The sequence below is a fragment of the Drosophila kikkawai genome, chromosome 2R, assembly GCF_030179895.1.
Source record: "Drosophila kikkawai strain 14028-0561.14 chromosome 2R, DkikHiC1v2, whole genome shotgun sequence".
NCBI lineage: Eukaryota > Metazoa > Arthropoda > Insecta > Diptera > Drosophilidae > Drosophila > Drosophila kikkawai.
The window spans coordinates 15,196,868-15,219,101 of NC_091729.1; the positions used below are offsets into that span (position 1 = coordinate 15,196,868).

General features: G+C 46.7%; 5 protein-coding genes and 1 long non-coding RNA gene across 13 annotated transcripts in view; 2 read left to right on the forward strand and 4 right to left on the reverse strand.

Annotated features, from left to right (window-relative positions):
* Positions 1-4,215, reverse strand: part of sli (slit guidance ligand) — a 55,789-nt gene extending 51,574 nt beyond the window's left edge. The window contains exon 1 of the mRNA XM_017177805.2: positions 3,728-4,215. The gene's annotated coding sequence lies outside the window, so the exon portion shown is untranslated. The remainder of the gene's footprint in view (positions 1-3,727) is intronic.
* Positions 4,216-5,375: 1,160 nt separating this feature from the next.
* On the reverse strand, positions 5,376-13,857 carry bdg (sodium-dependent transporter bedraggled). 3 transcript variants are annotated; one of them, XM_017177788.3, is made up of 8 exons: positions 13,716-13,857; positions 9,233-10,124; positions 8,002-9,170; positions 7,768-7,932; positions 7,257-7,536; positions 6,415-7,199; positions 6,114-6,349; positions 5,376-6,054 (listed from the first exon to the last, which is right to left on the reverse strand). In XM_017177788.3, the coding sequence occupies exons 2-8, from the start codon at positions 10,041-10,043 to the stop codon at positions 5,529-5,531; spliced, it is 3,972 nt and encodes a 1,323-aa protein (XP_017033277.1). In that variant the 5' UTR covers positions 10,044-10,124; positions 13,716-13,857; the 3' UTR covers positions 5,376-5,528. The 3 variants fall into 3 exon arrangements, with proteins under 3 accessions (XP_017033277.1, XP_017033276.1, XP_070140930.1); XM_017177787.3 differs by having other exon boundaries at positions 7,768-7,935; XM_070284829.1 differs by lacking the exon at positions 13,716-13,857 and having other exon boundaries at positions 7,768-7,935; positions 9,233-10,211.
* LOC108082428 (uncharacterized) lies at positions 13,280-14,290 on the forward strand. Its single transcript, XR_001770984.3, has 3 exons — positions 13,280-13,556; positions 13,757-13,953; positions 14,018-14,290. It is a non-coding gene; the product is annotated as an uncharacterized lncRNA (long non-coding RNA).
* Positions 14,291-14,588: 298 nt separating this feature from the next.
* On the reverse strand, positions 14,589-16,978 carry Diap2 (Death-associated inhibitor of apoptosis 2). The gene is made up of 3 exons (XM_017177790.3): positions 16,410-16,978; positions 15,260-16,307; positions 14,589-15,200 (listed from the first exon to the last, which is right to left on the reverse strand). Exons 1-3 carry the CDS (start codon positions 16,779-16,781, stop codon positions 15,112-15,114), a joined length of 1,509 nt encoding a protein of 502 aa, XP_017033279.1. The 5' UTR covers positions 16,782-16,978; the 3' UTR covers positions 14,589-15,111.
* A 127-nt stretch (positions 16,979-17,105) lies between these two features.
* bug (thioredoxin domain-containing protein bug) lies at positions 17,106-18,268 on the forward strand. Its single transcript, XM_017177796.2, has 2 exons — positions 17,106-17,246; positions 17,302-18,268. The coding sequence occupies exons 1-2, from the start codon at positions 17,219-17,221 to the stop codon at positions 18,162-18,164; spliced, it is 891 nt and encodes a 296-aa protein (XP_017033285.1). The 5' UTR covers positions 17,106-17,218; the 3' UTR covers positions 18,165-18,268.
* On the reverse strand, positions 18,214-22,212 carry Mlf (myeloid leukemia factor). 6 transcript variants are annotated; one of them, XR_005991120.2, is made up of 6 exons: positions 22,053-22,212; positions 21,187-21,407; positions 20,575-21,127; positions 19,801-20,034; positions 19,226-19,509; positions 18,693-18,847 (listed from the first exon to the last, which is right to left on the reverse strand). XR_005991120.2 is itself a non-coding variant. In XM_017177792.3 (5 exons), the coding sequence occupies exons 1-5, from the start codon at positions 22,106-22,108 to the stop codon at positions 18,706-18,708; spliced, it is 1,203 nt and encodes a 400-aa protein (XP_017033281.1). In that variant the 5' UTR covers positions 22,109-22,212; the 3' UTR covers positions 18,214-18,705. The 6 variants fall into 6 exon arrangements, 5 of the variants coding, with proteins under 5 accessions (XP_017033281.1, XP_017033280.1, XP_017033282.1 ...); XM_017177792.3 differs by lacking the exon at positions 19,226-19,509 and having other exon boundaries at positions 18,214-18,847; positions 19,801-20,031; XM_017177791.3 differs by lacking the exon at positions 19,226-19,509 and having other exon boundaries at positions 18,214-18,847.
* Positions 22,213-22,234: the final 22 nt, after the last annotated feature.

Below are 22,234 nucleotides of genomic sequence, written 5' to 3' on the forward strand. Positions count from 1 at the left end.
TTCTTTTTCATTTTACGACGTTTTATCTGCAGGAAGAAGACACTACACAATATATATACACATTTATTTATATATATATAAAGAGAGAGAGACAGAGCGTACACTATAATTGCAGTCGAGTCAATTAAATACATAGATTGCAGCATGTCGATAAGGCATTAACCTTCCCTCGCTGATCGCTCTTTCTCCTGCCACAAGTATACCCTTCTCTTCTGGTTGCTCCTCGTGGACCCCGGTCCCCGGTCTCCTCTTTTTTTTTTTTTAACTCAATCTTATTAGTTGTGACTTGAGCTTTTTGTTTTCGGTTTTCTTCGCTTTTTCGCCTTTTTTATCTTGGCTTTTTTCATACAAAATGGCAGGTCATTTCACTTAGTCAAAAGTGAGGTTACAGCGAAAGGCGAGGGTGGAAGCGACAGCTCCTTTGGTAAGAGAATTTATGAAGACATGAAATGACTTTGATGTTTTTGCTGCTGCAACTATGCGAAGATGTTGCCTGCTGCTCCTCCTCGGACCATGACTTGCAAGGGAAATTTTTAGCATTTTTGTAATTGACAAAATGGGCAGCAATGGAAGCAAAGGGTGGATGGTTGATGGTCCCTACTACTGCCCAAGCTTGCTCCTAATCAAATCTGCTGAAAAGACATTTGTATAATTTGAATGTCTAGTCACTGTAATTTCCAACCAACCAACCACAATTCCAAGCAATTCAATTAAAGTCGTTTAGCTGTGGGAACTTCTTTGGCTGCAGCTGTAACTGCCACAGTTTCTGTATCTGTAGCTGAATCTTGTATTTAAGCGCCCCAATTAATTGGCTGCGTAGTTGAAATTCCCTGCGATAAAGAGCGATTAATTGGAGCAACGCTTCCTGCTGACCGACCAACTTCTTACACCTGCCGCAGTTTCCAAGACTTTCACTACGCACGGCTAACCCTAATTCCCCCAAGAAAGCCCCAAAAAGACACACAGCAAGAGAGAGAAACACAAACAAAACACTTGGCACCCAGCGGGTTAAGGAGGGGCGCAGCCATCGGAGTGTGTAATCAACACTTTTATGTGATCCCCAATCCAATTCACAACTAATTACCAAAGCATCGATGGAATAGGAATCCGAATTGGAACCGAAATCGAGCCTAGGCATGGGCATGAAAATGTGGTAGGAATTGCTGGATTGGAAATGGAAATGGAAATGGAATTGGGCGGCTCTCGCAATTAACGCTAGCATTAAAAGGCAGCCCAATGATTCCGATTCGATTTATTTATTACATCGATCTGAAACTCTTTTTTCTGCTTCTGCTTCTGCTTGCTGATGCCCCGTGCAGTTTGTTTAAACAAAATCAATCTAAATCGATTGCACTACATTCGGGGGAAAATAGAGACGTAAATCAATGGCCAGACGGAGGGTCAGAACCAGAGATTAAAGGCCCTTGGTCGAGGCGATAACAAAGTGGTTTGTCCGCTGGAAATTAAAGCAAACTGCGCCAAGTGTGGAGGTGCCGCGGCACCGCGGGCAATGCCACCAAAAGAGGCAAGATTGTACAGTAAATGCAGCAAGTAAGGGTATTTAAAGGTATATTGGGTAGATAAAGATATTTGCCAAAAACTGTTTTTCTTTTAACTGAATTAATTGAAGAATTCAATATTATTTCTAATGATATTTCATAAAATGTATCTTTTAGCTGATTTATTATATCTTTCTAAATATTTCTCTTATTAAGATACCAAACAATTGTATGTTTCGCATTTACTAAAGCCATACTTTAAATTGTGTAATATATTCCATCCAAAATTCTACATTATCCTCAAGTCAAATGCCGATAAGCGTATGGCAAAGAAATGGTAAGCTGTTAGCTTGAATAACAAAGTTTATTGAGAGGTAAACAAATACAAAGTTAAGGAGTATATTTCAATAAGGTAATAATTCTCCGCCGTTTCCCCGCATTCCTTGTGCTTTTCCAGAAAATGCCAAAGTTAATGTCAATAGCGTTTTTCTTCCCTTCAGAGGATATGCGTTAGTCGTTGCTCCCTCTCCAAGTGACTTCCCCGCCCACGTTCAAGTGTTTATTTACACTTGTCTTATGTCTTATTTCTTGTTTTGTGTCCCTGCTCCGCATTTGGCGTCTTCGGCGTGTTTTCTTCAATGTTTTTCGGTTTTCTTTTATTTTTTTTAAGTAAGCGATTAGTGGCGGGAGACAATGAAAATTTGTCACTTGACAAAGCAAAAACAAAACGATTTCCATTTGCTCGACGACAAATGAGACATAAGGCAGGCATAAGTGGACGCCAATCCAGCTCCTCCTCCTTCAGCTCGGTCCCCTCGTAAATGCCAATGTATTGGAAGTAACAGCCGAATCAACAAAACAATCGTCTCGATGGAATGGATGGATGGTCGGTCGCCTCGGAGGCAGCCCGCCCGCACCCAGTCAAACACACACTCGTCGATGATTGTTATTAGTACATTTGCTGTGTGTGGAGTATATCTAATTTGCCATTGATGTGTGCATTAAGTTTGTACTGGGCGGCATAGGAATTGTCGTAAAACATTAGTGTCCCCCGAGATTAGAGAAAAGATAGACGGAGATACAAATACATAGAAGAAGGGCGGCGGCAGGCAAGTGGCAGCCAAGCGGCGGAGCAAAGCAAAAAGGCTGGCTCATCGCCCTTTTATTTGACATTGGGCAATATTTATTGCGAACTCATTTCAATGCAGGCCGAAACTAGCAGGAAAAGCTGACAGCCCAGGGATAGACACAGGAAGTCTTCGGTAAGGGCAATCCCGCTTTAATTGCCAGGATACAATTTATTGATTTCTTAAGAAAATATATGAGATTTCTGCTTCAGGATATTTTTTAATACAATCAAATGATATTTCAAAATATTTAAACAAGCAATATTTTGTATTTAAACTAATTTTAAATAAGGAAACTAAATATTAAAATCTTTTAGATTGCTTAATGAATTGTTTACTAAAGAAAAGGTAAATTTAATGATTTAATTAAGTTAAGATATATTATTAGAAAACTTTTTTATATCATATATACTATCAAATTCACCGTAAAATTTAAATTTTTAGTTATCAGAGTATATTAAAAACATTCTCTTACGATTTTTTTTAATGTTTCTTTGGTTAGGTCATCATTCCTATCACCTATTTCCCCTAATCGATAGTTCACTGCAGTCAGGCTGGACTGTGGAAGGATAGAGCAGGCGACAAGCTACGCAATTCGTACAAAGCGGAATGGCAAAATACGCCATCAAAATAAATAAAAACAGGAGAGAACGGAGCGGCGAAGAAGGCGAAAACAAATTCAGTAGCACAGCATTCGGGGCTGTGGGAATGGGAGAGAGCGAGATGGAGAGCCTGGCTAGCTGCAGAGACAGAGCGGCGGAGCGACAGAGAGACAAAGTTCGGGGAGGGTTACCGTTACCGTTACGTTGCCGTCGTCCCACCCAAAAATGTAATGAAATCCTTTGTGTGCGTGCGCTTACGAGTGTGTTGGGTGTGTTAGTGTTGGCTGGTGCGCCAGTGTGCGTTTTGTTTGTCAACTTTGGCGAGGCGGGACATAAAAATGCTAATACAAAACACTAGAGCAAATTGCGGCAAATAAGTTGTGAGTGCGCACCGCTCGCAGGCGTGTGTGTTTGTGTGTGTGCGAGTGAGGGATTTAACACCAGCACAAAACACGGAGAACTAACACTAAACTTTGCTCGCAGCTCGCAGGACACTTACCGTTTTAATCAGGCGAACACACCGCTAATCCAAATGTATCGTAACACCCACACAGAGACAAAGAACCACTGACACAAAGACACTTGGGGCAAAATACACTTGCAGGCAGGCAGGCGAAAAACTCGGTGCCGCAATTTAAATTCGACTCGTATTTATGCTGAATGCTGCTGCTGCTGCTGCGATTTGATTCGATTCGTTTCGTTTCGCGCAGACAAACGAAATTCAGGAATTTCAAGTGGAAATCTTGTTTGAGCACTTTTCGACCTGCGACTTACGAAGGCGGCGCGGCAGAAAACTTTGGCGGCTCTAAGTGGCTGCCTGGCTGACTGGCGGCTGGCTAAATGGCCAAGTGGCTTAAGAACGCGCTCTTCTAATTGCACATGCACAAGTTTCGCTTCTCGCAAAGTTTTCCAATTTGCCAGCCTCTGACTCTTGACTCCTCCAACTTTTAGACGCGCGACGCGGTTTCAAAAGGTCTGGCGTGCGCTCGCTCCCGTTGTTTTTTTCGAACTGAATTTTTCGAAATAAAGAAGTTTTCAATCCGCCAAGCCAGCGGTCGAGGCAGTGTTGCCATTTTAGCTTGTTTCAAGCTAGATCTAGCATGTTTGACAATGGATAAACTGAGCATGAGGCTTATTAATAATAAAATTAATGAAATTAAAAACTTTAAAAACTTGAAATTAATCAATAGTTTTTCTTCTTCATGCACTTAAATGTAAATATTTGTTCATTTTAAGTTTTTTTAACTTATTTTTTCCGAATCTAGCTTTTTCGAGGGCTCATCACCACCTGGCAGCACTAAAAGTAACTGTGTTTGGTACAAAAGAAAATACTGAAAGTGTGACCGCAAAATACTGAAGTAGCGGAAAGATAATAGATTAATTTTTAATACAGGAATAAATATATGTAATGATACGTATAACTATATAGATTTTTTAATTAAATAAATGTATTAAACCCCACTGCAGCAGCTATCGTTTATTAGTTAACATCTAGCTAAAGGCACATATTTCCGCTACTCGTGAGCAGAGTTGCCACATCGTATTTTAAAATATCTTTTAAAAAATCTCTTAAATTTAATAAATTAAGCAATCACTAAAAATCATTCAAATGTATTATTTAATAATTAAATCTTCAGTATTTTAAGTTTCCTTGAATTTTGTTTATTTTCAAATATATTTCTGGCAACATCCCGCTGCAGCCCGCCAAGAACGTGCCAATTTGAAAATTCCGCGGATTAACTTTTTTGCACCAAAATCAGATGCAAGCTGCAAGTCACAATGGAAAATACAGGGAAATTGCGTGACATTTTCATTGAAATGTGTAGCAACTGTAGCCAGCAGCTTCCTGGCCCTGGATCATTAGGCGCCCGACGCCTAGACTTCCGCTTCTTTTATCTCGTTTTTTCGACTGGTCACGTTTATTAATCGGCTTAAGGCTCTCAGTTCTCCTTCTCGTTTTTTAAATACGCGGCCCTCGACTGCTGGGCACGTAGACCGCCCATTGTTGGGATAATAATTTAAAGGGCAACTGCGCAAGCATAAAATATGGACCCACAGAGGGGTGGGTAACAGAGATCATCATCACTTGGCTGCGATCGCAGGGGAATACCGGTTACACAGGAATACAAAAAAATAATCTCAGACACTTGGGAGTACCAACTAGTTGTTTTCGATATTATTCGCATAACTACAAAGTATTATTCGTATTTGTATAACTAGCGCTAATCAAGTCTAAGAAAGCAAGCAGATATGTGGGATCGCATAAGAGTTACGCCTATGTACGGTACGATATTAGTCAGTTAAATCACAGATGTATTATTTTGCGCGCACTCCTCCGCCCGTCCAGCCTCCAGTTCCAGCTCCACGCCCGGCGTTCTGTCCGGCGGCTCAGCGTTCAGCACGAGATTCTCTATGGACCGGAATGAGGCGTCCTCCATGTGCGTGGACATGGCGGTTGTTGGGGGTCGTGGCAGAGTGCTAGCAGTGGCCATATTTCCGCCACCCTGCTGCGACTGGCGGTGTCGCACCGAGGAGCGCAATATGGTCACCACATCCTCCGCCGTGTAGGGGCGTCTTTCCAGAGTGGAGGCGCCCGAGCGATGCAGCTTCCGGCCCAGCGACTGTGAGCGTTGTGCGTAGCCAGCGGGACGCAGGCCAATTTCAATGGACTCCGGACTACTGCTGGATGCAGGCGAAGGCTCTGCATTGGAGCTGCTGCCCGCTGGATTGGTTAATATGGTCAAGTAATCAGGCGGGGCCGCCGGCGAAGCGGACTCGGCGTCAAGCGAGAGCACGGGCCGCGTGCGACTAGAGTCTCCAAGAACCCTGAGAAGGTGGAAGTTGTCAATCTCATGGCAATCTTCTAGGTGTATTCGGTGTCTCACCTGCGCACGCTGCGGCGTATGCTCTGGCGCAGGAGCTTGGCCAAACGAGCTCCTGTTGCCGTGGTGTAGGACGGAGGTGGCGTGTACTTGGGCGGAGCATCGTTTTGGGCATCGTGCTGATTGCCTTCAGTGGTCTGGCCCAACGCATTACGTCGTCCCTGGGCGGCACTTTGGCGAGCGGACGGACGCCGGGACTGTTCTCCCTCCTCCGGCGGACGGTAAAGCAACTGAATGCGCTGAAAGTGGATGAAAAGATATCAAAATTAACTAATTAGATTCCAAAATCATAAAGACTACTCACCTCCAGGATATCCGGTGGACCGTGGGCCAGATACCGATAGATCTGTATAATAGCTGTGACAGGAATAACCAGCAGGACGCCAATCTGGATCAGGCTGCCCATTTTCCTGGACCAGTACGTAAAGTAAGACTTTCCACGCCAATAGTAAAACTGATTCGACAGCGAGGCCTTGTAATCCACCACAGACAACGTTATCAGGCCAATGGGCAGCAGTACGTTCCAGGATAAGGCCAGGAAAGCGGACATGGAACCGCATAGACGCAGGTCATTCACCAAATCATCTCCATTGTAGGGGCGACCTCGTATCAGGAATACGCCAAAGATCTGAGCAGTCCAAATGATCGGAATGAACCACGAACCGCCCAACAGGAAGTCCACGTAGTACAGTATGGTTATTCCCATTGTGGTGGCAAAGGGTATGCTAAGCAACAGTCCGGTGACGCAGCTTAGCAGCACCGAGCTTGTGGAATTACCCAGGGCACTAGAAATTGGCTTCCACATCACGCACAGCTGCGCCAGACCGAATCCCGCAAAGGTGCTAAAGGCCACGGCAGCCCACACCCAAGAGATGCTATCGCTGGCCAGCGAAAGTACGGCCGGAAAGATTTCCGAGATGAAACGCAAAGCTTGGAAACCGCTCTCCACATGAATCATGCTGCGGTTCCGCCGGTAAGTCTCTCCAATAAAAGAAGAGTAATGGGGTATTAGCGAGCGCGGATAAGACACCAGATTTGGATTGGGATGGGTCTGCAGGGAGTACACGGCCGTATAGCTGTCCGGGTTCTCTATAAAGGAAGAAAAATGTAAATAAGAAAGCTAGGTTTTAACCAGGTTATACGCACCAAAGGATCCCGGCACATAGACGTAGCCATGTTGCCACAAAATCTGGGCACAACACAAGGCCAGCAGAGCCATCAAGCCCAGCCCGATGAGGGTAAGCAAAACCAGCAGAATAGCATCTCTTCTTAGAGCCGCCTTGTTGGCATTAGCATGACTCCTACTGGTTATAGCAATAACCGAGGCACCCAGCAAGCCCCAGGTGAGAAATGTCTCCTGTGTGGCCGCCGTCCAGCTGTTGGGATTCACCAGAAAGTCATCGAAATCGCTGGCAGCGAAGACGTTCTGTAAAGACAATGATTTTGGTGAAATATTCAGATGCAAATTATAAAGAAGCTCATTCAATTCATGAATCTTTTAGTAAACAAATACTTTTACGTGTGAGATGTAAACAATTTAAAGGATAAACAAATTAGTAAACACTAAACTGATTGATTTGTTAAATATAAAGTACACATTTCCCATTAAATTTGGCAAAATGAAAGGTAATAAAATGCAAAGTTCAACGGAACTCACCTGTAGTCTCCCTGGATCCACCACATAGACAAACTTGGCCGTCACCACGGCCAGAGAAATCAATGGCAGCGTGTAGATAATGTAAGCCAGCTTGCCGAGGGACTTCAGACCCTTGCAGAGGATGAGGAAGACGGCCGCCCAGATGAGAGCCAGGTAAAAGGCCAGCTGCTGAAGGTAGTGGGCAGTGAGTCAGTTAGACGGGAAGGCGGGGAACGGGGGGATGGTGGATCTTACCCGATCGTTGACATGGAAGCGCCCTCCGCTGGCATCGGGATGCTTTGGCAGATCCAGGCGCTGCAAGACCACCACATTGAAGTACTCGGCCACAGTGTGTGTGAGATTCCCAGTGGCATTGGCGGCATCATAGCGATAGGGAAATGCCAGCTCCTGCCAGCGATAACCCGTGCGGGATGCGGTTGGAAAAACATCCCTTAGATAGACCAGAATCCAGGCCAGAGACACTGTGGAGTACAGTGCCAGAAAACACTGTACCATCACCAGAGCAATGCCCACGCCGGCGCATATTGGGCTAATCTTCCACATGGACACCGGACCGGCACGAATCTTGGCTCCCAGGCACATTTGGAGCCACATCAGTGGGATGCCAAAGATCACCGACAGCAGCAGGAATTGAAGGAGGAAATTGCCACCAAAGTTGATGGTGAGCACGGCAAACCGGCACATGTTAAACACACCCAGGGTGCAGCCAATCAGCGCCAGGGTGCGACTTCCTGCATGCGGCCACTGGCTGTTAAAGCCGCACTTTTCGCGCAGCAGCAAGTGCAGTTGATGTAGCGGCTCCAGGGGCGTGGTGCTACTGGCGCTGCACATGGTCGTTGCGTGCACCTGGTCCTGATCCTGTTCCGCTGAGCTGCTGCTGCTGCTGGTATCCGAGGGCAGGGAAACGGGACTGGGCATCCGGGAGGAACGCGGCGAACTTAGTTCCGAGCAAGTGGACATGATGGGGTGCGTGGGGGTTTCGAGTGGCTGCGGCTCCCGCATTTGCACGCGTGTCGGAGCGCTCTGTGGCCGACTTTGGCCCAGCACCAAGGTGCGAACTGGCGTGGGAGGTCCCTCCAAGCGGCGTCCGTACTGCCGGGGTCGCGGCTCCTCGCTGGAGGCTCTTGCCGTAGTCTGCAGCAGGTTGTCGAAGATGTGGGCATCCGTGAGCATCTGGGAGCCACCAGCTTGGGCCTGGCAATCGCCTTGGGAAAAGCAGCGTCGCATCTCTGCATCTCCGCGCCTGGGAGGCAGCTCCACCAACAATGTTGGAAGGTCGTCTTCCTCCCTCTCTATTACTGTCCCTTTGGTGTCCTCCTGTTCCATGGCCCGACGCATGGACTGACGCCTCCAAACATCCACCACGGGCTCCGTAGTTGCCTCCAGAGAACCACTTGACGAGGCTGAAATGAGAGTTGGGTTAGATTTTGGTTCAGCTGTGAGATACTCGAAATTGAAGTTATACCTGTTTGGCTCGTTGGCCTTAGGGAGCAGCTAAAGGTCTTCCTAATTCGATGCTCCCTTTGGAAATCCTCTGGAGCTGCCTCCTGCTCTTCGTTCGTCTTCTTATTCGATTTTTTCTTTCTACTCAACGGCAGTGTCCTTGTTCTCGGCTCTCTTTTTAAGCTGGATTGACCGCCCATAATAGTCAGCGACTCCTCCCGGTTCAGGGCATTGTCCATCTCCTCCAGATAATTGTCAAGGTCCATGAGGTAATCCTCGACCTTGTCATCGTCGCTGCCCGAATTTATGGTGCCGTTCAGTTGCGAGACATCGTGAACATCCAGAATGGCGTCTAGTTCACTGAGCACGCACAGGGCCTCATCCGTTTCCGTCGCCTGCTTAATGGGCGTGCTCAATGGAGCCGGTTGCATCTCCTGGCTGCCGCAGAAGGCGCTCCTCTCGTCACGCTGGCCATCGCCTAAACGAAAGGTAATGGGCTGAATCTGCAGCGGTTGCTTGCTGGCCTGCTGATGAAAGCCTTGTGGCGTCTGCTGGATCTCGATTAGATCCTCGTCGCTCAGCTCGTCGTCGTAGTAGTCGCAAGCCTGCCGAATGGACTCGCTAGAGAGGCTGTTCGAAAGGCCATACTGCTCCGGGTGGTGCAATGGCACCTGTCTGCATTGCCGACCTCTGCCAGTGGTTCCCGCTCCTGTTGCGAAGGACGATGACGGCGAAGCTACTGCTCCTCCCGTTCCTGTGTGCGGCAGGCTGGCATAAGCGTTAGAATTGCGCTTAAAGTCCCGGCCTGCTGCTTGCTGCTCCTTAACGCTCATCTTGGCGCATTGCCGGCTGCAGCAGCTGATTGGTGTTGGCGGTCCTGCCGGCGGCAGTGTTGAAAAGCTCTCCAACCGTTACTGCAAAAAGGGATAACGAAGAAAGTTGGTTAATACCAAACGACACAAGCATTAACAAGAGATTTAAGCTGCGAACATTGAACTGAAAAGAATGCAAAAAAAAGAAATTCAAACGCTCAAATCTGGCAATTAACTCATTTTTTCTATGTCGAAAGGTTTTCACAAGCAAGATCTGGGCAAGCGCTGGTCCAAGTGCCAACTAGAAGTGATTAATTCATTTGTTAAGAACTAAACTAGGTAACTAATGACGATAAACGTAGGTAATGAGGAATGCAGGCTTTCTTTTGAAACAATTGTACCGAATCTTGATCTCTCCCAGCCTGGAAGAAGCTTCGTCTGTGCAAACACTGTTATTATATTATTAAGGAGAAAGCCAAAGAGTTGGTTTATCCCACATTAAATGGTGGTAAACCCCTTTCTTAACCAAAATGACTCAATAATGAGTAAAACATGACTAATATTCGGCTGAGTAATATTTCTATATTCAAATTAATTGCTTTATTCGGCATCATGGCTCTGAACTTGGCCACCAACTAACTTGTACTACACTTAAACGGGTTATATCTTTGCTAGGCACATATAACTTAATAACCGAAGCGAAACGCAATAATTAGCGAACAAGAATGGCCATAAAAAAATGTGATAAAACCAAGCGATTGAGGCGGTAATTCTCAAAAAATTGTGCTTATAAAGAATGAAGAGATCTCTCCATATCTCTATTTCCAGATAGACACTTCACTAACCGCGCTATCAAAGGCGAGCAGATTGGGACAGGTCAGTGGTCAGTGAGGGATCGAGTTGCATTATATGCAAAAATGCAATCAAATGCAAACAAGCGCGTGCTCGCGCGTTTTTATGGATGTTTGCACGTGAGTGAATCGCGTCCGTAAATATAAAAAAAAACCAACAGCAGCTGCTGTCAAATGGTCGAGAAAAAAAATATGAAAAAAATTAAAAAATAATAAATAAAAGCGAGCTGGAAAAAAAAGTAGAAAAGAGCGCATGTTCATTCAACTGATCAGGTGAATGTACTTCCGTTTATATGTTGTTTAAAAAGCGATACGACTTGCAAAAGGGAGCGCCAGCCTAGGTTTTCTCAGGAGGGGAAGTGGAGTGGGGGAACAGATCGTTGGCACGTTACCTCGATTCAAGTCAAAATTGTTTTATTACTGCGGTTTCTGTTGTCTGTTTATTTTTTCGGCTTCAAAGCTCAAACTGAATCACAGTGACTTGAGTCTGAATCTGAATCTGAATCCGAATTCGAATCTCGCGTCTGGTTTCTCGGCTTTAATTTATTTTGCATATGTTAGCCGTGACCTTCGCCGCCGCCGTAAAATCTCCGAAACTCATACAATCGCACGCACACAACCTGTCTTGCCTTGCACTTCTTCTTCTTCTACTACTGGAGACTTGGAGACACCGCGCGATATGCTAACGTAGCGTAGCGTTGGTAATAGAATGGGCAGCATCCATACATTAATTGGCCAGAGATGGCCGAGAGGTCAGATTATTTAGCGAGGCAGCGCCATTGATCGCGAATTCACACACTTGCAGCAGCTGCTCTACCACGTACCGTTAAATTTCGCTGGCGCTCTCGTTTTCTGGCATTTCTCGCATTTTCGCACCGCACAAAAGTAAACAAAACAATTAGAGCTGCCGCATCAAGTGCAGCTTCGCAGCTCGCAATTGGCAACTCTGGCAGCCGCCACCTGACCTTCGGGGAGTGGTATAGCTGAATATGACTAAAAAGCAAACTGAAATGGCAACACCCAGGTGCACTAATCACCCAACATAGCGCCGCCAACTTGTTTTCCTTTTCTATCGCCAGCTCCGAGTGTGCAATTACAATGAAATTGACATTCACCAAACAAATAAAACTAGTTAATGCTGCCACATACACGCACACACACACACCGAAGCCTGGCTTCATTGTGCGTGAGAGTCGGTGTGGCGGTGCGTCTGTGTTTGTCTTGGTAAGCGACTAGGGATGCAGCGTCTGCGGATCGCGAGATGCGAGGCTTTCAGCGGTAAATCAATGATAGTCCATCCCTGGGACAGTGGAACCAGGACAAAAGCTAATCAAATTGGAAATTACAGAAATTCAAGAACATTATCTGACATTTGATTTCACAAAACACTATGAACATCTTAATTAAAAATCAGGTTTCGATAATTTAAGTGGATCAATAAAATCTGGGAGTGCTCATATTAAGTCGCATTCGTGTTAATTTGTTTTAATGGGTCTAAATGCATTTTATTATATTTTTATACTGCGATTAAAATTACTCACTCCCCCAAAAGATGAATAAACTTTAAGGCAGAACTAAAAGCATACCTGGAAGGTTTTTGAAATTAAATTGAACAGTACTGTGGAAATTCCTCTTATTCGTTGCTATTATACACACTATCAATAGTTTAAATTGCACTATAAAGAAATTGGCTTTCTCTATTATCTTGTCCCCACCGTACCTGAGCTCTACTCTGTAGCTGCTACTATAGAAAAACATCAAACGCAAAGATCGGCACGTTTTTGTGCGCTTTTCTTACAGATAGCAGTCGTAGCACCAGGCAGAGCCACTGGTGAAGTTGAAGGGGGTAAACTGCATACGTTACAAGGTACGGGGTAAGGGGTGGTGAGTGGAAGGCAGACAGTCCCGCAGAAAAGGGTGTGTGTGAGCATGAGTAATGCAGTCGCCGATCCGCGATGAATTCCCGACGCTGCAACTGCGCCTTCAATTGAGTTCAATATTTAAGGGAAGCACTGGGTCAATTGCAAAACAAACGATCACACACACACGTATGTGGACGCGTTCATTGCGGAATATAAATTCTGTACACACTCGCAGTTTGTTCGGTTGAGATAGCGGGACTTTTTTGTTTGTTTATTTTTGCATTATCCACTGGCTGGGGCGGAAGAAGGAGAAAGAGAACGGGAAAGAGTCCGCCCTGCTTTTGTTATTTTTGGTTTTTGTTGTTCTGCGCTGTTGAAATCGTGTGTATTTGCAAAACAACAGCACACACACACACTGAAGCACAGGTTATCCAGAGTTTTAAGTGAATAACTGTTCAAAGCAAAAAGACAGCGAGTTACGAAAAAAAAAAAAAAAAAAACGCTGATTAAGCTTCTGCGGTTCGCTGGGGAATACCTTAATGGGTGGACGCGGACTGGTCATTCTCGCTCCAAAAGCACACAGCTGTTTCCCGCGACTTGACCCGAAAAGAAAATGGAACTAAAGCGCGTATGCGCAGCACGCTCGAAAACCAAAATTCGGTGTATTTGTACTTGTGAGATTTTGAGATACGTGTCTTTGTCTCTCCCTCCCGCCTTCACTCTCCGAAGCAGCACAACGTTCGCTTGTGTTTGTGTGCGTGCGTCGCTTTGTTTCTCACCATTAGGAAAATGGTTTTCGACGAAGAATCCACAGTGGAAAGGTAACGAAATTTTCGGGGGAAACTGAAGGGGAAACGTCACCGCTTGCCCCACACTCTGCTGCACTCTCCCTTGCTCTCGCCCACACTCCGTGGTAAATGCAGCACACAGACACGACACACTCGCACACCTGGGTGTATTTTTACTAGCAGAATACTCACACACGTGCACGCGTTTGGTAATTTCGATATTCCGTTTCTAGGCGTTCTTCTAATTTTCCTTCACTTCTGCAACCGCCTTCCGGTCGAGTTTGTGCGTTTGGGGCCGTTTCCGTTGCCGTCGCGACCAGAGCAACATTGGGGCTCGCTTGGAACACCGCACGACGACTTGACGCAAGAAGACAAATTTCAAAATTGAACGCACATTCGAAACACGAAATGGTGTGACCGCTTCAACCAGGTATGCCAGTTGCAGTGTTACCAGATCCAAATTAATGTTTCCTTCCCAAAAATTCCCTTTATAGAGTTATGACACTACCGCCATAGGGTTTACACAAGTGCGAGCAAGACGACTATATGGCACTTCCAATGCAAGTCTTAATCATGGGGGAAGCCCCTAATTTTGGGAATACTGGCCAGTTTTATTTTATTTATCTTTAAATTGAATGGCTTCTAAAAAATACAACTTAAATTATAGCATATTTTAATATTCATCTAGAATATCTCTGGAAATAACTGTATCTGTGACTTCTAAGATTTATTTTATAACACATATAAATAAAAATAAATTTATAACAGTTTATATCGCTATCGTTTGGGGGAGCGATGAATAGGCGCCAAGTTTAAAGGCCTCTTATCAGAGAAAGATGATTTATAACAGATATTTGAGGTATTTAATACTTTTTAAGGAAAGATAGTCCAACAAATAACGTTCAATAAATAATTCCATATAGATTAAAAAAAAAAACGTCATGCAGTTATGTAAATAAAAAATATGTACCCCGCCTGCAGCAGAAAGATAACAAAATGCTTATGTAAATAAGCGGAAAAGCTGCCAAGAGATACAAATACAAATTTCACAGACAAAAGGGCGCATTAACATTTACATATAGATATATTTCGTATCTCGTATTTGCATTCGAGTGGCTGCAATACAAAGTTGAGTGTGTAGACCATACTATCAGCAGCTTATAAACATTATCAACAAAAATACATACATATACACGTGTTAATAAGACCGATAACAAGAACGTAGGTAAGGAAGAGTGATCTGCGGTCGTGCCGAAGCATTGATACCCTTTTCAGGTGTGTGTGTTTGTGTGCCATAGAGAGAGCGCTTGTGCGGCCCAGGTCGGTTCGTATAAAGTTATTTTGCAAGTGGATTCGCTCGGATAAACACACGGCGATAGTTAGTAACGACATCCGGCAGCCCAGCAGCCCGAAGCTAGCTTAAAAACAGGTGGCTGCCGTCGGCCAAGTACTTAGTAGACGATCAAAGGTATTCCATTAGCTAATCACCAAATTATTTGAACTGCAGCCAGTGTGGTTTTTGTGTGTGTCTGAGTGTGCTTAACAACTAGCTGATAATGTCGGCATGATGTCCAAATCCCTCGCTGCTTCACGAGAGGAAGGTGCGCACGAATCCCTTGATATCGGCGCGGCACATCGGACAATTGGCCACGCTCGGAGCGCACTGGTTGCAGGTGGCTTTCAAAGGAAATCAAAGGTTAGTTACAGCTCAAGGAAAACTCCACTCCATGACTCACCCAAGTGCCCGCAGGGCAGGAACACCACGCCCACCTCCTCGTCGAGACACACCTTGCACAGACGGGCATCCTTCAGCTGACGATTCTCCTCCTCCAGGGACAGGTTGCCATTTGGCGGGGCCATCGACATCTTCTGCAGCTGATCGGCCACATTGGAGGCCTCTGTGGCCGGAACTGAAGCTATCACCGCCTGCGGCGCTTCCGGGATGGCATCGGCCACTAAAACTGGCACCGTTGTCGCCGCCTTGCTGGTGGTGGCCTGACAGCTCTCCATGAACGGGGCACTGGGTTCGGGGGGTTCGCGCACCTCCAGAGCGGCCTCGGCCCCCGCCTCATCGAAGATGGCGTGCAGGAGCTCGTCCAGTGTGGCAAAGGCACAGCCGGAACTGGACAGCTTGCGCTGGACGGCATTGCGCACCACTCCTCCGTCAATTCCCAAGGCCAGGGCCTCCTTGGCCGGCGCCTCGTCCATCAGGGTGTCGGCTTGAAGAGAAGGAGCCGGAGCTGTGGCTGGCGGAGAACGAGCAGTGGCCGCCGTCGCCTCGCGCACTTCGTTCACATACGCTGGACCCTTGGCCAGTAGAACAAACTGGCACTTTGGCGACCACTTGGCGTGCTCGTGCCAAGGCTCATCCTCCTTTTGCCAGGAGCGCAGTCCAATGTTGCAGTGAAAGCAGCGCACCTGGTCGCCGATCTTCTGGTAATACAGACCAGCCTGAGCCAAGGCTTCAGCCGGCTGGATATTCCCAATGGGCCAATCGGAGAAGGTGCGCATTCGGGCGTCCACACAGGCGTACTTGGGACGCTGCGGCAAGCTGGTGGGCTGGATGCCCAGTTCATCGAGGTTCTTGCCAGCAGCGAACTCTATAAGGGGACCCATCTGCACCCGGGGGCAGTTGGGAAAGAAGCGACGATGCTCGTCGAAGGCGTTGTCATTCTTCTCCCATTTGGCAATCACACCGTTGCACCACACGCACTTGACGTGATCCAGGCGATTTAGGTAGTAAAATCCAGCTTTGGCCAAAGCCTGTGGCGTGATGTTGGGATTCTGTAATGGAGAAGCGAGAATGAAGTTACATTTTCAATTGCCAAAATTATTTTCCAAGCCCATCTCTTGCGAAATCCTACGAAATCCCATCACTTTACTCACTGGCCAGTTCTTGAAGGTCTCCAGGCGATTGGCCTCCAGCAAAAGGTCTGGACAGGCACACTGGGCCGGACTATCGACGACGCTGTTGCCCTCCTTATCGCTCTCCTGCTCCCTGGGCACGTTCCCGCAGTGATTCGGAGCCAATACCATAGAGCAGATGGGCGAGGAGCGACGATGTCGCTCGGCCACCTGATCACCGTACTCCCAGCGATCGATGCGCACATGACAGAAGTGGCACTCGGCCTCCAACCAGCTGCCCGTGGCGAAGAAGCCATTGGACACCAGCTCCTCGGCCGTGACAGGGGCGTTTGTGGGCCATTCCCCGAACGTTGCCAAACGGACGCTCTCCAGCTCCAGATGCAGCTCTGTCATTTCGCCGAGACTGGGGCCTGGTCCTGCAAGACGTGTCCAAGTCCAATGATGTAATTTCCCGAGCAGAAGTGCACGCAAATCCGAGCAACAGAAAAGCCAAAACAAGAAAAAGAAGAAAAGTAAACTTATTGATCTCCGCAGTGTGACCGGAGTGAGGGGCCGCGAATATCCAGAGCCCTCAAGAAAGTGGGGCAATGGAAATACTGCAGCACTGCTTGACTCAGCTGACTAGTAATTAACATTTATACACAATATTAATGTTATTACAAATATTTTGTTGTACATAACTTATTATTAGTCGACAAATACAATTTTTTTTAGATCTAGTTAGATAAAGATTTAATAAATCAACGTCAAGCAGTTCAAAAAGGTTCTTCTGTGTTTTTTGCTTTCCCTAATGCGGTCTTACTATTTACTCAGCTGTTTAGCCCAACAAAATGCTTAAAATTTACTTGTTATTGTTTGGTGAGAGAATTTTTCCTTAATTTTTAATCATTATTAACTTTTTTCATCTTAACAGTCGTGTGCGCTGGCGGAGCCCAGGCAGAGCTCTCTGGCCTACTGAGTGCCCTCCACTATTTTGGCCTCTACTCGAATGGCACGGCGGAATCGCTGGGCATCTCCCGGGGCCAGTGCCATTACAGCTTCGAGACATTCGCCCTGCTGGAGGAGCGACACACTTGTGCGCCGGACGACGAGCACATCCAGCACCTGACCCAGCTGCCGCCGGTGAGGAAGCCACCCATCCTGATCAAATGCCTGCAGCCGGAGAACGTAACTAATGCGGAGCCCGGGCTCCTAATGATGCACAGTGCCAAGGAGATTGTGGGCCTGCTGAAGCCCGTGGGCAATGCCACCAAGCGCCACGAGCCGGGCAGCTGTGTTGTGGTCCACTTCTGCACGGCCTCCAGCTTGGAATGCGCTCGCGTAGCGCCCGTAATGAACCTGCTGCCGCATCTCTTTCCCACCCTGCCCATTGCCTATGTGGACGCCTATGAGTTTGGACGCTTCAATGCCGAGTTTGGGATTGTCTCGCTGCCCACGCTGATGATCTTTCATCAGGGCAGGCCGCTGATCAAGTACGATCCCTCATGGTCAGACTCGGAGAAGCGTAGCTTTGCCCGCTTCATTATGCGGCACACGAATGTGAAGACAGTGGATCCGCAAAGCATCCACCCGAGCATACTCAATCGAACGCGCACCGAGCCGCTGTCCAATGTGCCGGTGGTGCAGACGGACTACTATTTGGGTCTGGCCTGGGCCTTCATCCTAGCCTGCCTGGCCAACTACCTACGGCAGACGGTGTTCTGGAAGCAGCTGGTGGAGATGGTGCAGCGCAACTGGCGGGAGTCGGAGGAGACGCAAATGGAGCTGGTGGACTAGTCAGGGAGGAGGTATTAGCTTAGTTTAGGAAATAAAACACACCTCGGGATTCACTAATGTAATGTAATTACCGTTTAATTAAATTCACATCAACATTTACTTAAGCCTTACGAATTACATGTAATTGGGATTGGATTGGATTAATCATAGTTGCCTCCGATTCGGGTCACTACAATATAAAGCTTAAACAAAATCTAGAGACTGGAGAATTAATTAATTTAAACTTATTTTAGGGTCTCATTTCGGGTGCCCATTTTAATTTTCATTTTCAATTTAATTTTTGATTTTGCGAGAAAGTTGCAAGTTGTGGAAAGTGTCTTGATTGGCGTTGAACAGTCACATTCGTTTATGTATTGTGTGTGTGTATGGTGTCCTGCGTGGCTCATCCAGGCAACGAATTTTTGGCGAGTGCACCACGCAGGAACAACTCGCGGAAAATAGTCCAAAAGGTTTATGGGTTCTTTTTTGCTATAAAATAAAATTCTGGAACAGGACCAATGCTTGCTTCCAACAGGGTTTGAGTGTGTGTGTGTGCCCGCCACTAGTGCTTCTTGCTACGCTTGGTGGCTTTGGAGGTGGCCACCTCGGGATCCTCCTCTGCATACTGGTGATGTTGCTTCATTCCGCGTTGCTGGCGCCGCGAATGTGCCGAGCCATGTGCGGCATAGGGATGTGGGTGTATGCTGTTGCAAGGAACAAATATACTCATTAGTTCAAGTTTATAAATGTCAGACACAAAAAATCAAAAGGATAGACAAAGAAAATCATTCGTACACAAGGCCAATTCAAACGCAAATTGTTAATTTTAATGGCAGGATTAATGATGATAATGGAGGGTCAAATGATTAAGCAGATGCTGGTGATCGTAGGTCGTAGGATTAGAGTCGTAGTGGAGCTTAGGCGCAGCAGCAACAGCAGCAGCAGCAGCAACAACAAGGTTAGAATTTTGTCAAGCGTCGTCGAAGGCCAATTAAACGTCGCAGTCGGCAGGGTATTTGTTTCAATGCAGACAGATAGATATAGATGTGTGTATGTGTGAGTGGGGAGTGTGGGCGCCTTACACGTAGTAGATTTCGGAGATGCTGTTGTTGTTGTAACGCAGTTCTTGTGGCAAACGATGAGAAGGAGTAGCGGCGCCGCCTTTCGGTTAGTAGAGTGTGTGGTGCATGTGGTTACGCCGTAAGCCGGTGTTCTTGGTTCGTTGTTTTAGATTACATATGATAATATATATTTTATCAGGATAAGCATATTCTTTTCTTTTTTCTTTTTTCGCTTTTATTTTATTTTTGGTTCATGATCATCGCTCTACTTGCGATAGTGCCGCGAATTATATAGACGCCAATCTCTGCATAAATCAACAAGTACAAGATGTTGGATGGAGAAGAGAAGAGAGAGCGAGAAGTCGTTAATACACTTGGTTAAATGTTATTAAAAAAAAAAACAAGAGCAAATCGTTTCCATTAAGGCCTCAAACTAAAGCCTTCAATCGGACCACAAATCCTTCGAATTAAGCTTTAAATTAAGGGTTAGGAATTTTGTAAGCTGTTTTTTGGAGTGCATTGATGATCGAAGCTTATTTTAGCCATGAAACCAGGAACATAACGTAGTCTAACCTCAGCTCTCAAACTAAACAAACCTTGGCGAGGCGGCAAAGCTGTGACTACCGCTGGACACCGTGGCCAGCGGCGAGGATGGTGGGGTGCGCAGTGGTCGACGGGGTGTGGCCAGGCCATGCTGGCCATGGCCATTTCGCAGATACGAGCGACGCGAGCTCACATAGTTGTTGTTGTTGTTGTGGTTGTGGCCATTGGTTAGATCATAGATGGCTGGCGAAGATGTTGCTGTTGCTGCTGGTGCTGCCATGCTGCTGCTTTTCGTAGTCATAGTTGGTCGCAGTATGGAATCGAGTCGAAGAAAAGTTTGGAAAAAGATTACAACAATCGGATTTTTGGGGAAGAGAAGAGAGGGGCAATTCTAGCTGCTTCAGTGTCCCAGTTCTTGTAGTGAAGGGTGAGCGAAGAGAAGAGAGGGAATCGATGGGCAAAAGAAAAACGAAACAAACGAAAGAACTTGAGCTGGGCTCAGTGTATGCCGCCTACCTCTGTGCCGGGCAATAATATATATGATTTCGAACGCAGTTGGGAATGTAATTAGCAGAAATTTATATTGCTGATTTCTCAGTTAGTTAGTAAAATATATACTGTGTATGTACTTTAGATTTAGTAATTATATCTGCAAGAAAAAACGATTTCAAAATTTAGCAACAGTGTCTCTCTGGCTGAGGAGGGGGAGGGATAGGGGTTAGTTTGGGTTTTCTTCTATTTCTCGGCAAATCCTCCTACACAATCACGCTTAACGGGAAGAGGAACCCTCCCCCCAAAACTGGACGAGGATCCTTTTGTACACTCACCTGCTGCTGCTGTGCGGACCCGCCGCTGGCGCTGAGGGCAAGTGTCGGCCGGCAACGGAGCGCATTGGCAGCGGCTGCTGCTGCTCCTGAATCACACAATCATCATCTTCGTCATCATCCTCAACCGGTTCAATGGTCAACGTGGACGACGAGTGGGCCGCCGGACGAGCGGGCATAATGGCCTGCATTCCACTGCCACCACGATGTCCCGGCTGTACGGCTCCGCGCGTGGCACGCGAGGTGAACTCGCGATCAAACTGCTCGGCCTCTTCCTCCTCTAGATTGATAAACTCCTGGCGCTCCTCCAGCTGGCCCGAGCGCATGTCCTGCTCCTTCTCAATGATGTGTGCCCGCTCGCCAATGTGGTGTCCAATGGCCATCTTTTTGACGCCAGTGCGGGAGTCCTGAACTGTTTTGCGGGTCTCGCGCACGCCTCCAGGTCCTGTCTTGGTGCTGGTGCTGGCCTGGTAGATCTGCGGGCGGCCATCAGGGCCCGAGGACATGGTCATCACGGTGCTCTGGCAAAATGAGGCTCCTGGATTGGCACCAATATCTAAAATAAATCCCTGTTAAAAAGGAGGTTTCGGTAAGGGATAGCACTGAGTTACCCACCGGCATTCAGCAAGCGATTAAAGTTGGGCATCATGGGCATGCCAAAGAGTCCCATGGCTGGCATGGCCGGCATCTGTGGACGCTCCATTAGGGCGCTCTGCTGGAAGCCCGGATCAAAGGGCGAACCCTGCATGAAGGGGTCCGGCATGAAGGAGCTCATCAGGCGGTTCATCGAGCGCATCTGCATGTTCATGGCGTTCATAGTGTGATTCATGTGGTTGCTGCGGGCGGGAGAAGAGTTAGTTTGTGGGTTAATACTCATCCGCCAATTACTTGTAATCCATTTTGAGTCTCTGGTTCGAAGTGGTATTACGTTTTTTCCCCTGCGATTGTTAATCTTTTTAAAAGTGGGCCTAAAAATAGTTTGTACAACCAACGAAACCCAAAAACGAGCTATCGTCGGTCACATACCGGAGGAGTTTGTTGATAAAAGCCCCGCCTGCTAGCTAGTTTGTTTTTGTGACCACAAAACCCAACTCCGGATAAGCTTTGCTTTGGAACTCAGGAACCCAGGAAATAACTGCATTTCCCTGCTGCCTGCGGTCACCCAATTCAAATTATCGATTATTACGTCTTCTCTTTACGCATGCTGCACACACACACACTTGCACTCTGACAAACACACACACTCGTGCACATGGTAGATGCAGATTTTGACAGGCTTTGCCTTGTTTTCCTTGGGTTTAATTAGCTTTATTTTCCAATTCCTGGCCAGAGTTTGGTTTTCGCCACTTTTTGCAACTGCTGGCCTTCTTCTCCCCGCCCCCAAAATGGGCGTCAGCAGAGGGGCTCATGCACATACACGTATGGAAATCAATGGGGCTTCCGAAGGAGCGCCAGCAAAATGTTTTCCCGTCACTACTTACTTCATCAGGCCAAGATCATCGTCAAAGTCACCCATCAACGCTCCGAAAAGTGACATCTTTTCAAATTATTTGCTAACTTGTAGTTTTAAGAGATTTTCAGTTTTTTTGTAGCGTAGAATTTTCACGATTTTTCCGTGTAAGTGTGACCGTAGCGCGAAAGTCTCAAGATACCTTGGGACGCT